The 12,811-nt window shown below is 37.8% G+C and overlaps 1 protein-coding gene across 4 annotated transcripts in view; it reads right to left on the bottom strand.

Annotated features, from left to right (window-relative positions):
* Positions 1-12,811, bottom strand: part of Znrf2 (zinc and ring finger 2) — a 72,318-nt gene that overhangs the window by 14,700 nt on the left and 44,807 nt on the right. For 3 of the 4 annotated variants that reach the window (XR_004122015.1, XM_031381973.1, XM_031381972.1), the window contains exon 2: positions 11,618-11,713. Coding sequence is in view for 2 of the 4 variants with exons in the window: in XM_031381973.1 (XP_031237833.1) it covers positions 11,618-11,713 (96 nt within the window). In the remaining 2 variants the exon portion in view is untranslated. Of the gene's footprint in view, positions 1-2,949; positions 3,024-11,617; positions 11,714-12,811 lie in introns of all 4 variants that reach the window. The other variant, XR_004122016.1, reaches the window with a different exon arrangement.

The raw sequence follows: 12,811 nt of genomic DNA, 5'->3' as shown, positions 1-12,811 counted from the left end.
TGAGTATGAACCTCAGACACTTTACTTCTTTACTTTGAAGCTTAGTTTTAAAAAAATTGTCCTACCTTAATTTAGAATGCTGTATTAAAGGCAGTTATTCTGATTTTAAATTCCTTTTAGCTCCAGTACAATGACAACTATTTTTCAGTATCAAGACAAGTACACCAGCTCTTGCTCTTACTCTCTTTACTCTTCCCTCTGGCTCCTTCCCTGTCTTCCGCCTTTCCTTCCCCCCTCTCTCCACGTGGCCATGACTGGCCTCTACTTCCCTACTCTCTCCCTCTCTCTGCCTTTCTACAATAAATGCCTTAAAAAAAAAAAAAAAGGACAAGTACACCCACACACAAACACCCCAAACAGCAGCTTAAAGCTAAAGATCAAACTGCTGTAAAGGGTTTCCTGTAGAACTCTTATCTGATCAAACAATTAAAAGCCAGTGTTAACACTCCAGCTACTCAATGCAATAAAACCTCATAATCAATAATCACTGTCTCAAAAACTGCTCAGCTTTTCAGAATTTAAAGTCTTCTCATAAAATCCACATGAAAACATTTTTACAGTTTAAAAAAAAATCACTATGCAATGTGAAAACTAAACTGCATTTTTTTTCAGTGTTCATCACCAATCTAACACATCTGGATTAGTTGGCATGAACACCATTCTGCCTCTCTGGTACCTTACTATTGATGTATGAATTTTAACATATATATACACACACACATATAAATATATATGCGTGTGTTCATACATACATATATATGTTCATACATATATACATATACACACACATATATGTGTATATGTATGTGTATCTATATAGGAAAAGTTAAAACGTTGATGTTTAACAAGAGCTGGTTTCCAGAATCACTTCTGGGTGCATTCCATCTCAACACAGTAACAGATACCTGAGTTTCTTGGCATCCTCCAATATACACTTGCCTGAGAAGGAGATTGGTACGAGGGGGAGAGGGGCTGTGGAGAAAGAGCAGGTAAGAGTAGGACCTGCATGAGACTTGCAGTTGAGCTGGGCTTGGTAACACAGTCCTAACTACGCCCAGGAGGTTAAGACAGGAGGAAGGTACTCAATGAAGCTAAGGTAACAATGAGAGATAGAGCTGGGGATGAGACTACCCACAACTCCCAGCACCTGGGAGGCAGAGGCAAGAGGCTTCTCTGTAAGTTTGAGGCCAACCTGGTCTACATTGTAAGGACAACCTAGACTATGATGAGATCCTGTCTTAAAAAAAAAAAAAAAAGCCAGGTGGTAGTGGTGTATGCCTTTAATCCCAGCATTTGAGAGGCAGAGGCAGGTGGATTTCTGAGTTCGAGGCCAGCCTGGTCTACAGAGTGAGTTCCAGGACAGCCAGAGCTATACAGAGAAACCCTGTCTTGAAAAACCAAAAAGAAAAAACAAAACAAAACAACCCCCCCAAAAAACTTTAAAAGTCGAAAATTGAAAACTTAATACAGATTTCCATTTTGCTAGTAATCTAAATCAACCTTTGTACTAAAAATATACTTAAGGTTTTAAAGAATTCTGTAAAATATTTTGTACGTTACAAAATTTTTGTAAGTTACTGTACTTTTTTATTAATAGGAAATACTTTACAGACTTCTTCAAAAAACAAAGCCAATTATTATCCTATTTCTTTTACACCTCATCCTGATATTCCAGTAGCTTAGGGAAATCTATGTTGCCATGGAATGTCTGAGATCCTTCTCACCTTATACACCATTCCTATAGGCAGACTACAACAATCACATGCAGATGATTTGCCCAACGCTGCATACACAGTGGCTTCATTCACATAAGGCAATACAAATAAGCACTTTATTGCTTTCTTTTGGACATACTTGTATTTGATGTTAATCTTACACAGTAACAAATGTTATCTACATTTACATGTGAGCAAAAAGGCTTGAGGAAGTTAAGTAACTTATCAGAAACACTAAATTAGTTGTGTTTTGGGGCCATAACTTGGATTTAGGTTGGCTAATTAAGAAGTAGGATTTTGCCCACTTCTTGAATTTTGTTGTTAAGAAATAACTTCATTCCATTTTTTAAAACCTCATTAAAGTAGCATAAATATTGATGCAAACCAATAGTTTCAGACAACCTTAAGTGTGTGAAATTCTCAAGCTGGAGAGGACCACATATTTAGAGAGCATATGTTGTGTATGCTAATACTCTCAAATCAGAGGTGTTGGGTCTTCTTGTCTTGCCTGTAGTCAGTGTCACAGGCAGTTGTGAGCTGCCCGATATGGGTGCTAGATAGTGAACTTGGGTCTTCTGCAAGAGTCATTTATTCTTCACCACTGAACCATCTCTCTCCAGCTCCAGGGGAAGTCTTGAGACTGGCCACACTCAGCTGCTGTGAGTTAATATTATACTATAAAGGTAGAAAGCAGCTCACACCCTACGGCTTAAACAGCAGCTTTAAGCAATCCTGGCCAATAACATGTTCTTGTCAGAAAAGAAACAGCATCATCTGTGCTATCTACAGTGGCCACAAGCCAACTGCAATCAGCTCTTGAATTTTCAACTTTAGTTGTGGTAAAATATCAAGCCTTAAAATACGTAATAGCTGATGAACATATATTTATAAGCTAATTATAAACTTCTGTAAATTGATATTTCACTTCTCAAGCTCTTTAAGTTTGCATTGCCCAAAGAGATTACTTACAATTCAAGCAGCCAACTATGCAAAATTAAAAAAATTAGCAGGTCCAAGCACATATCCATAGAGTTATTGTGGATCAAGACAACATGAAAAAAAGCAGACAGCCAAGTCTCCAAAAGCCAAAACAACAAAGGCCGAGTGTCAGAGGCAGCCAGGGCTCCATGCACAAGTCTAATCACCACAGTCACTTTCAGACAAGCATCCAAACAGTAGGCTTATCTTTCCAGCCAGTATGATGCTGAGCACTATCACAGACCAGGCGCTTTACCTGAGGATTTACTTTTTCTTGAACCCTCAATGATAGCAGAAGAAAACAAAAGCAGCTGAAATGTGAAATAATCCCTAGAAAAATCAAGAATTAAAAAAAAAAATCACAATATTAGTAAAAAGCAATTACTCAAATAATGAAAAGTGGGGGCTCTCTTACTAATATTTTCAGGTACTTAAATTAGTTTAAAAGGAGTTAATGCTAATATTTGACATTTCAGATACACAAGGGGTTGTTTTACTCATATACTATAACACAGCTTATGATATTTAATAAAGTGAAGCTGATTTTGAAGTTAAATATATCAATGTAAATATGGTATCAACCTTTATTAGTCTGCCTCAAACTGCAAACCTCTGGTAAGTGTTGGTTTTCATCTCTCTCAGAATCACATTCTGGCTCACCTTGCAATGACAGGCTTCTCTGCCTCAATGTATATGCTTGTGTGTGTGTGTAAATACAACAAAGAACTGATTATATTAATCATGCAGCTACTGTTCAACTGTACTGTTACAAACAATATAAAAATAAGATTAACTTCAAGGGATGGCTCATGTCTAAAATCTTAAGGATGCAGGAGGGTTACAAGTGGGAGGCCAACTTGGGCTGCACAGTAATATAGTTTATAGGTCAAAAGAGCAAAGAAAAAGACTACTGAAAAACAGAGTTTTTAATAATTTAAAAACCATACGCCTGGAAATATTTTGGAAATGCACTCTTGGCATCGCCTTCAAGAAAATGTGACCAGTGAAACGGACTTGAATCTGGAATGGGAAAATTGGAGCAGCAGGGAAGAAAAGAAAGCTTCCACAGCACACTTCCATTCCCAAGGGGACCTCAAAGCAAAGTCAAATAACCAAGTCCTAAAACGTAAGTTCCCGGTAGATTGCAAACAGCCATACAAGCTCCCTAAGGAGTTAGTATATACAGAATTACTTCCTAATCTGCCAAATTTTCAATCTATTCCCCATTTCTCTCACATTCACAAAAAGAAAACAAACATCACAACTGCTATACCTAATCAAATATTTTCCTACACAGCACTCTACCCTCCAACAAACTTACACTGTTGAATACATTTAAAAAATTTAATAAACTATGCTTTTTTAATTAAGATTCAGGCTCATTCATTTTGAATCACTACATGGGGGTAAGAATCAGTTACTAAAAAAACAAAAATGCTATCCTTTCTACATGATTTTTAAGCTTTATTACTATGTGCTTTAAAAATCAGAATAATGCATGAAGTTATAGTGTTAAAGGTAGGCTCATAATGGCAATAAGAGAGTCAAACAATTTGAATATAGAAACATACAAAAACCCAACCCCAAAGCTATAAAAACCCTACAGCATGTGTATAGCTAGACAGCTTCAGGTCTGATTCTAAATTTCCAGTTTATTTAGGAACATTTGGGGGTGGCAGCTACCTCATAAAGCAGTGAGACATAACTAGTACCTCACTGGCACTACACCTGGCATGAGACAGGTTATGCTGAGATGATCAATTACTAACAAAAGCAACAAGCAAAGAGAAACCAAAACCAGAAATGAACTCTAATCCTCTAAGGCTACAATGTATGTCCACTATCAGCAATACAAAAATACACACAACCTTGGCTGAGCATGACTACAAGATACTAGTGCCAAAGAAATTCTCAGCCATTTACATACACAAATACCCTTTTCTCTAATGGAAAGAGTGCAAGAAATTCAAGCTACCTCTGGAAAGAACTGAGGGCGTGCTAAGGTGAGAGGGGACTTTTCACTGGGCATTTTCTGTCTCTACATTGTAACCATGCAAACATATCTAGTCAAGAAGAAAAGTTGATTCTAAAAAGAAGTAAAAACAAAGATGGCAGGCAAAAGCAATCAAAGAAAGCACACTTGGAAGGCCACTCTCCCTCGGTCTTACACTGGTGTTTCTGTGCCCTTGGGGAATCTTTTCAAGGACCTCTGTAGAGCACAGGTTCCTTGAGCTCCTCTTCATTGCAGCTGCTCACTGATGGGGGAATCAAGGCTTCAGGACCACAAATGACTTTTTATTTCAGCTGTTGTTATTTCATAAGCAACAAAATCCTTTGATTCTTACTCCAAATCAGAGGTTTACACATTATACCAGAATTTACACGACTAGGGCACCAGGTTAACTGGTTATGGAAGGTAAACAATCTCAGCAGTTCAGGGACTGGATTGGGGACTTGGGCAGGGCAGGGTGGGGGGTGGAGGGGAACAAGTCCAGGTCTGGCCGCCAGTGAATTCAAGTACAGCTTTGGCTCCATGAGACCTGACCTTAAAAAGTTCTAGACAAAAAAATAATGCTCAAATAAATTAAACAAATATTTCTGCAAATAACATAGCTATGCAGCAGCTCGGAAGTAAAATACTGGGTGTGCAGACATAAGGACCTGCATTTGGATTTCTAGCACCCATGTAAAGACAGGTCCTGGTGGCATGCATCTGTAACCCAAGAGCTGGTGAGGCAGAGACAGGCAGACTGGAGCTCTCTGGTTAACTAGTCTAGTGCAATTGATGAGCTAACAAGATGGAGGACAAGTAATAGAAGATACCATCAATCTTTAATCTCTATACACATGCATACATATGTACAAATACCTGCACATACACATTCATGTACACATATAAAACCACAAAATTTTCTATAAGGCTAATGCCACCAACACAACTTAAGAGACTTTAGAAGAATTGGTAAAACCCGTTATAGTGGATGATTTTATCAAAATTTCTCCATCTGTCTGACTATCAAAAAAACTCCTAGGAAGGACACTGACTACTCCATAATACAACCAACTCAATGTATGTATGTATGTATGTATGTATGTATGTATGTATGTATCAGTGAACTGTTGAAGCAGCCAGGTCTGGTGGCCCATGCCTTTGTACCCCGTGAGACAGAGGCAGGCTGAGCAGAGGCTTAGCCCCACATGTTCTACCTAGCTAGCTCCAAGCCAGCCAGGGAGATCCAGGGATATACACAGAGAGCACCTATCTCACACAAACACCACCAAAAACTGTTTTTTTTTTTTTAACTTCATAGAAAACATACTTCACTTATGTTCTAGTTTGCTTCTGTTACTATGATAAACACTTTGACCAGGAGGAACTGGGGATAAAAGTGTTTATTTGGATTATACTTGCAGGTATACTTGCAGGAAGGAATTCAAAAAACAAGCAAGAATGCAAGTACAGAACCTGGAGAAATGATGATGCTTACTTACTGCCTTGTTCATAGTAAGTTCAGCTACTTTTTGAAAAATCTGTTTTATGTATGTGAATGTTTTGCCTACATATGTATCTATGGACCACATGTGTGCCTGGTGCCTGAGGAGGTCAGAAGAGGGCACTGGATCTCCTGGAGGGAAGTTGCAGAGGGTTGTGAGCTATCATGTGGGTGCTGGGAACCAAAGCTGAGTTCTCTGCAAGAGCAGTTAGATACGTTCAGCCCAGGCTCACTCTATCAGTCAGCAATTGAGAAAATGCCCCAAGATCAATTTGAACAAGGCATGTTTTCAGTTGAGACTCCCTCTTCCCAGGTGTCTGTCTCTAGGTTTGTGTCATATTGATAGCTACAACTAACTATGATAGCTTATAATCGTTATTTACAGAAAGCAGTGATGGACTTAACTATAAATACATTAATAAATTTCGAAAAGAGTAGTGCGAACAACGCTCCGCAACATTAAAATCCAAATGACTTTCGACTGTATCTACCAAATCTATCTTTTGAAATTAGTAAAAGGAATAATGAATATTAACTTGGTAAAGGGTATTATGCTTTTCTTAAAATGTTTTTATTAAAATATAGAAAATGAAAAGAAATAAGCTATTTGGTATTTAGCATTAATAAATTTTAGATTAATTTAAACTATTGTCTCCTTTGAAAATATCAATACTTTGGCTTTTCTAAAGTACAAGAACAAAAACAAACTACAATGGAAAAATACAATTTAAAGAGGAAAAAAATCATGTAAAATGTTATAATAATGAAATCTAAAACTTAGAGGAAAATATTATTACTTGTTATTTTGGGTGGTCCTGCTTCTCCTGCTCCTCCCTGGGAGTTATTACACCACACTCAACTTATAAAAAAAATTATTTTTAAACAAAATTCCCAGAATGCACTGAAGAAATAATAAGGACTTCACTGATGAAACCGTCATAATCTATCTTTAAAAGAGCAGATAGTTTCACAGTACTGCTGCAGCTGATGAAGTGACTAGAACTTTTAAAGTAGACAACTTCAGAGCAAAGATAGAGTTTCCAGTTTATAATCTTTGCTTTTGTATAACCTCAATAGCAAAGTTTTTAAATATTCCATGACTGAGATGTAAAAATCCAGCAACATAAGAAATCAATACAATTTAATTAGACCATTTGAAAAATCTACCAACACAATCTAACAACAAGAGGGAGTGGGGGAGAGAGAAAGGGAGAAAGAAGAAAAAGAAAAAACCAGAATCCCAGCATTTGGAGAGGCAGAGGCAAGAGATTTGTTAAGTTTGAGGCCAGGCTGGGCTACAGATTCTGTTTCAAAAATAAACTTAAATAAATTAAGCTGCCTTTTGTTTTGTTTTAAAAGAGAAGAAAATGACACACACATCACTCAAGTTCAAAGGTAGCATCCATTCAACAGGTTAATGCTAATTAAGAAAAAGCAACATGCCCCATAGTGTCATGGATATCCTACAATAAGCAAGTCAGTATTAGTTCTGTCCTACTGCTATGTGCCAATGCTTAGTGCCAACACTGTGGTGCTAAGGTAGGTGAGAAGGGGGTCATTGTTGGACACACCCTTGAAGAGTGTTAACAGAACCACCGCCACATCCTCTCTTTAACTCTCTGCTTTCTGGCCACCAAGAAACAGGAATCTCTCTTCTGTCACACAGTTCTACCTTCCAAGGGCCTAAGCCATGGGACCAATGCATCATGACCTGAAACCATGGGTCAAAAACTAATCTCCTGTCAAGCTGGCTTTTGGGGTTTTTTGGTCACAGCTGCTGAGAAGCTAACAAAGCCAGCAACATTTAGTTAGTATGGAGAACTGCCATTCTTAACCTCAAGATTAGGAGTAACCTAGACACCAAGGACACTTTTCTTTGAATCCAAACAAATGCTGACAGAGCAGGTTCCTCGATAGGAGTATGTAAAGTATCTCTGTGGGATTTTTCTGACACTGTCATCAGCTCACATTCACATGTCTGGAACTCATCCTCTCCCAGAGCTGCTCTATAAATACAGCTGTCTGAAAATAAGCCTGACTATTCTGTGAATTTTTATTGATAGTTAATATATACTTCACAAATAAATTTTAAAATTCCAGACCTAGCTACTTCTGGAAGTCTGCAGAAGATACATTTACTAAGTATATCGAAAGACGATTTTTGTTTAAGCATTAACATGACTCACACCAACCCAGTTGAGCTGGTGTCAACATTTAGGAATTCAAATATGAAACTATAAAGAGTCATGTGACCAAAAGATTCAGCATCAGAGCCTCTGACTCACCTGTCTAAACTTTATGATAACATAATATAACAAATGCTTTGCTTAGGCATTAAAAAGGCCACCTTCCAATAGACTCACCAGTGTGATAAGTGGTATTCTGGGCCTTTGCCTTCAAAGCAGTTTGACTTCCCCATGCCTAAGATAGGAAGGCATGTTACAAATGCACCACACATTTCCATAACCCCTAGATCAACACAGTCTCAGATCCTTTCTTCGTCATCACAGGCCACAAGCTAGTTTTAAAAATAAAACGACAAAGAAAACTTTGTTTCTTGCTGTAAAGGTTTATAGACTGACCCAGGCCTACTTTTCAGAATGACTTTGTTTAAGAGACAGAGAGACAGGGAGAGGGATGGGGAGCAGGAGAGAGGGGGGAGATGGAGACAGAGACAGAGAGCGAGAAGAATGTGTAGTGTGTGTGTGTGTGTCTGTGTATGCGTGTGTCTGCCTGCCTGCCTGCCTGTCTGCGTGTCTGTGTGGTATGTTTTGTTGTTAATAACTGCCAAGTAGAACAGGTATTATTAGGGGCAAACTCAAGGCTGCTGTTTTTTTAAAACGACTTCTAACATGCCTTTCAATTTGCTTTGTTTGGGTTTCTTTTTGTTTCAATTAGAACTCTACAGGGAAATTTGAAGGTCTTATTAAGTTCACAGAATCACTTTGACTCATTCTTTTAGGCAACCTACAGTAAACCTTGCTCCTATCATACTAAATGAACAGTCTGGACAGGAGATCCTACCTTACAATAGCACTGCTTTGAGAATAACCTTATACTCTCTTTACTTGCTGCAAGTTACAAGCCTCTCTCCATTCTCTATCTTCATTGTACTCACTGGCTTACCACTCAGCAAGACAAGAGCCCACTGCATTTACTTATAGTTTGAGACAATCTAGTAGACAAGTTTATTAAATTAAACAAATAAACAGCAGTTGAATCGTAACATATATTATGTTCTGGATATGCAAAAATTAAATGTACAGAATACTGAGATTATATACAAATATATTATGCTTTTCAATGTGATAAAATGTAGCTGCAATTTTTAAAAACCAGGAGTTAACACTAAAGAAGTTATTTTAAGGATATACACATTAAACATAATGACAGAACAACAGAGTAAGAATAGAAACAAACCTATCCACTTTTAGCCTCAAATTCTGAGCTTGAATGAAAATCTTAAGTGACAGAATTTCACCTAGATTATGTAAAGAAAATTTTACAAGGCAAAAAAGTCAGGATCTAACCAACACATACATTTGATATTCAAAGTAATTGCTAGAAGCTATTCCTACTTATACACTGGTAAACGAAGGGAAAGAAATGCTTGTCGCCATGCAGATACTGAAACTGGAAACTATATTGAGGCGAATCTTCCTAAAGCACACAGCATTTATCTGAGGAATGGATTCATCTCATTACTCTTGGTAGGCCAGAAGTTCTACTTGTTTTCTTCACTGGATCTTGGCACTTAGCGTAGTGTCTTAGATATAAGGACACAAAGACAGCTGCTGAACTTAGGTAGTTTACCAGGACTTTTGTCACTCACTTTATTTCAAACTAACTTTCACATTTGGAAAATTTTTTAAGCCTCAAATGTCTTTTCCTCTTTTTCTTAATGGCATTAGTGTAGCTAAGTTCCTCATCTACTTATTTCTTTGCATTAAAGACAGGATCTTAGCTGGGCAGTGGTGGCTCACACCTTTAATCTCAGAATTTGGGAGGCAGAGGCAGGCAGATCTCTGTGAATTCAAGGCTAGCCTGGTCTACAGAGCAAGTTCCAGGATAGCCAGCTCTACAGAGAAACACTGTTTCAAAAATTTTTAATAAATAAATTTTAAAAATAAAGTAAATAAATGAATAAAAACAAAACAAAACTACAACAAAAGCCTAGGATCTTAATCCATAAATAGCCCAGGCTGGCTTCCATCTCGGTTATGCTGAAGTTACAGGAAATACCCTGTTCTTCTTAGTAATTAGCCAAGAGGAAACTAAACTAAACTAAAAATCTAATACAGTTCCCAAACTTATTCTACTTGTCCTGTGATGACACTGAAGACTGTATGACTAGAGTCAAGACAGAATACCCTAGTCCAACATACCAGGCCCAAAGCAATTGCCAGTTATTGCAAGAATGAAAATCATCTGTGAGTAGATAGGGACAGGTACATGGTGACAGTAAGTTTCAGTCTCTGTTTTCCGAATTTATTTTCTCCCATTCTATCTACTATACTCATGAAAAAACTTTGTCCCTACTCTTACCAATGTATCATTTATTATAGATTTGTTTAAGAGTTATTTACTTTTATGCATATAGGTGCTTTGCCTATATGTATGTGAACCACATGTGTGCAGTGCCCAGAAGCCAAAAGAGGGTGTCAGTTCCCTTAGAACTGGAGTTACATAGAGTTGTGAGCCATCATCTGGGTGCAGGAAATTGCACCCAGCTCCTCTGGAAGACCAACAATGTTCTTAACCATTAAAATACCTTTTCCGGTCCCTTACTTATTATATGTTCGTAAACATTACTTTTTTTTTTTTTTTTTTTTTTTTAGGCCTAACCTAAAAGACTTTAATCAGCACAACAGTTTTCAAAGTGTAATCCAACAATCTAGAGTCAGGAAGTGAGGAAGTCTTGGCCATCCCAGAAATAGCTCTGTAGACCAGGCTGGTCTCAAGCTCAGAGATCTGCCTGCCTCTGCTTCCCCAGGGCTGGGACTAAAGGTGTGCATCCCACCATCACCTAGCTAAATCTATTGTTATGGCAACATCATTTGCCTTTTTCATTCTCACTCTTTCCTATGTATCAGTGGAAATTTCCAGGACTTCTGTTATGTTCTGTTATGTAGAAGAGTTTTGATAATTCTTGTCATTAAGTCAGATATTAAGGGTTAAAAAATACAAGACAATGCCAATTTGCCATTAGATATCTTAGAAAATATTTTTTTTCACTTATCAATAGATATAACCTATATATAGGTTAGATATAGGTATAGGAATAGATAGAGGTAATTTTTTACACATATAAAGGTATCTCAAGATGAGAATTTGAGTCCTTCCTGTCATTTAAATTTTGCTTCAAACATGAAATTCACATTATTTATGATAATCCTAAATTGAAATGTTATCTTAAGGCAGTGAACTTACCATTATACGTTATTCTTGGCTTTGTTAAACACATCACAAGATGCAAATCCATTTCATCTGAGGGTACAAATTTTGAGCATACCGGGCACTTAAATCCTAAAACATAAAGGAAACCCAGGTTATTTAACTATTCTGAATATGGAACTATAGTTTTTAGAAGGCATGTTAGACCAAAAGCATTTTACAACTTCAATATTAGACTATTAATAATGTATTATATAATACTTACATACAACTCAATTTTGGAAAAAATGTTTGTGCCTAGAGTCAATATGATTTAAATAAATGTATAAAGCAAATTAAATAAGAAAAGTGAACTCCATCATAAATTCCCTTATCTATTTCTATTACTTAGATTATTCTCATTTTAAAAATATCTCAAGAGGAAGCTCCATTCCCAGGCCTACTGAAACACCCAGGATCAGAGAGTAGACCTTGGGCGCAAGCTCCAAATCCAGTCCCACAACACCCAGAGGAAGCTCCACTCCAGGCGCTCTGACACACCCAGGATCAGAGGTGTGCAGGACCCAACATCTGTCCCAACACTGGGAGTAACTGGGATCAGTGGGGCCAGGCACACAGGAACTCCCCCAGCCCAGTGACTCCGGTTGCTTCCGGTCTGTCTGGGTTAGTGTTCTGAGCAGACCTTAGGCACAAGCTCTGCAGCCAGTCCCACAACACACAGAGAAAGCCACACTCCCAGGTGATCTAACAAGCCCAGGATCCCAGAATCATAAGATCACAGAGACACCTTGACTCTGAGGAGTTCTGACACAACCAGGATCACAGGAAGGACAGGCTCCAGTCAGATTTAGCAAGGGCAGGTAGCACTAGAGTTAACCAGATGGTGGGAGGCAAGCTTAAGAAAATAAACAACACAGACCAAGGTCACTTGCCATCATCAGAACCCAGTTTTCCCACCATAGCAAGTCCTGGACACACCATCACACAGAAAATGCAAGATTCTGATATAAAATCACTTATCATGATGATGATACAGGACCTTAAGAAAGAAATAAATAGCACCCTCAAAGAAATACAGGAGAATACAGGTAAAGAGCTAGAAGCTCTTAAAAGAGGAAACACAAAAACCCCTTAAAGAACTACAGGAAAACACAAACAAACGGGTGAAGGAAATGAGCAAAACCATCCAGAACCTAAAAATGAAAATAGAAACAATAAAGAAATCAGAAA

Source organism: Mastomys coucha, unplaced genomic scaffold, assembly GCF_008632895.1.
Source record: "Mastomys coucha isolate ucsf_1 unplaced genomic scaffold, UCSF_Mcou_1 pScaffold20, whole genome shotgun sequence".
NCBI lineage: Eukaryota > Metazoa > Chordata > Mammalia > Rodentia > Muridae > Mastomys > Mastomys coucha.
Note: the sequence above shows the minus strand (reverse complement) of the source record. Positions and strands in the feature narration are given on the sequence as shown.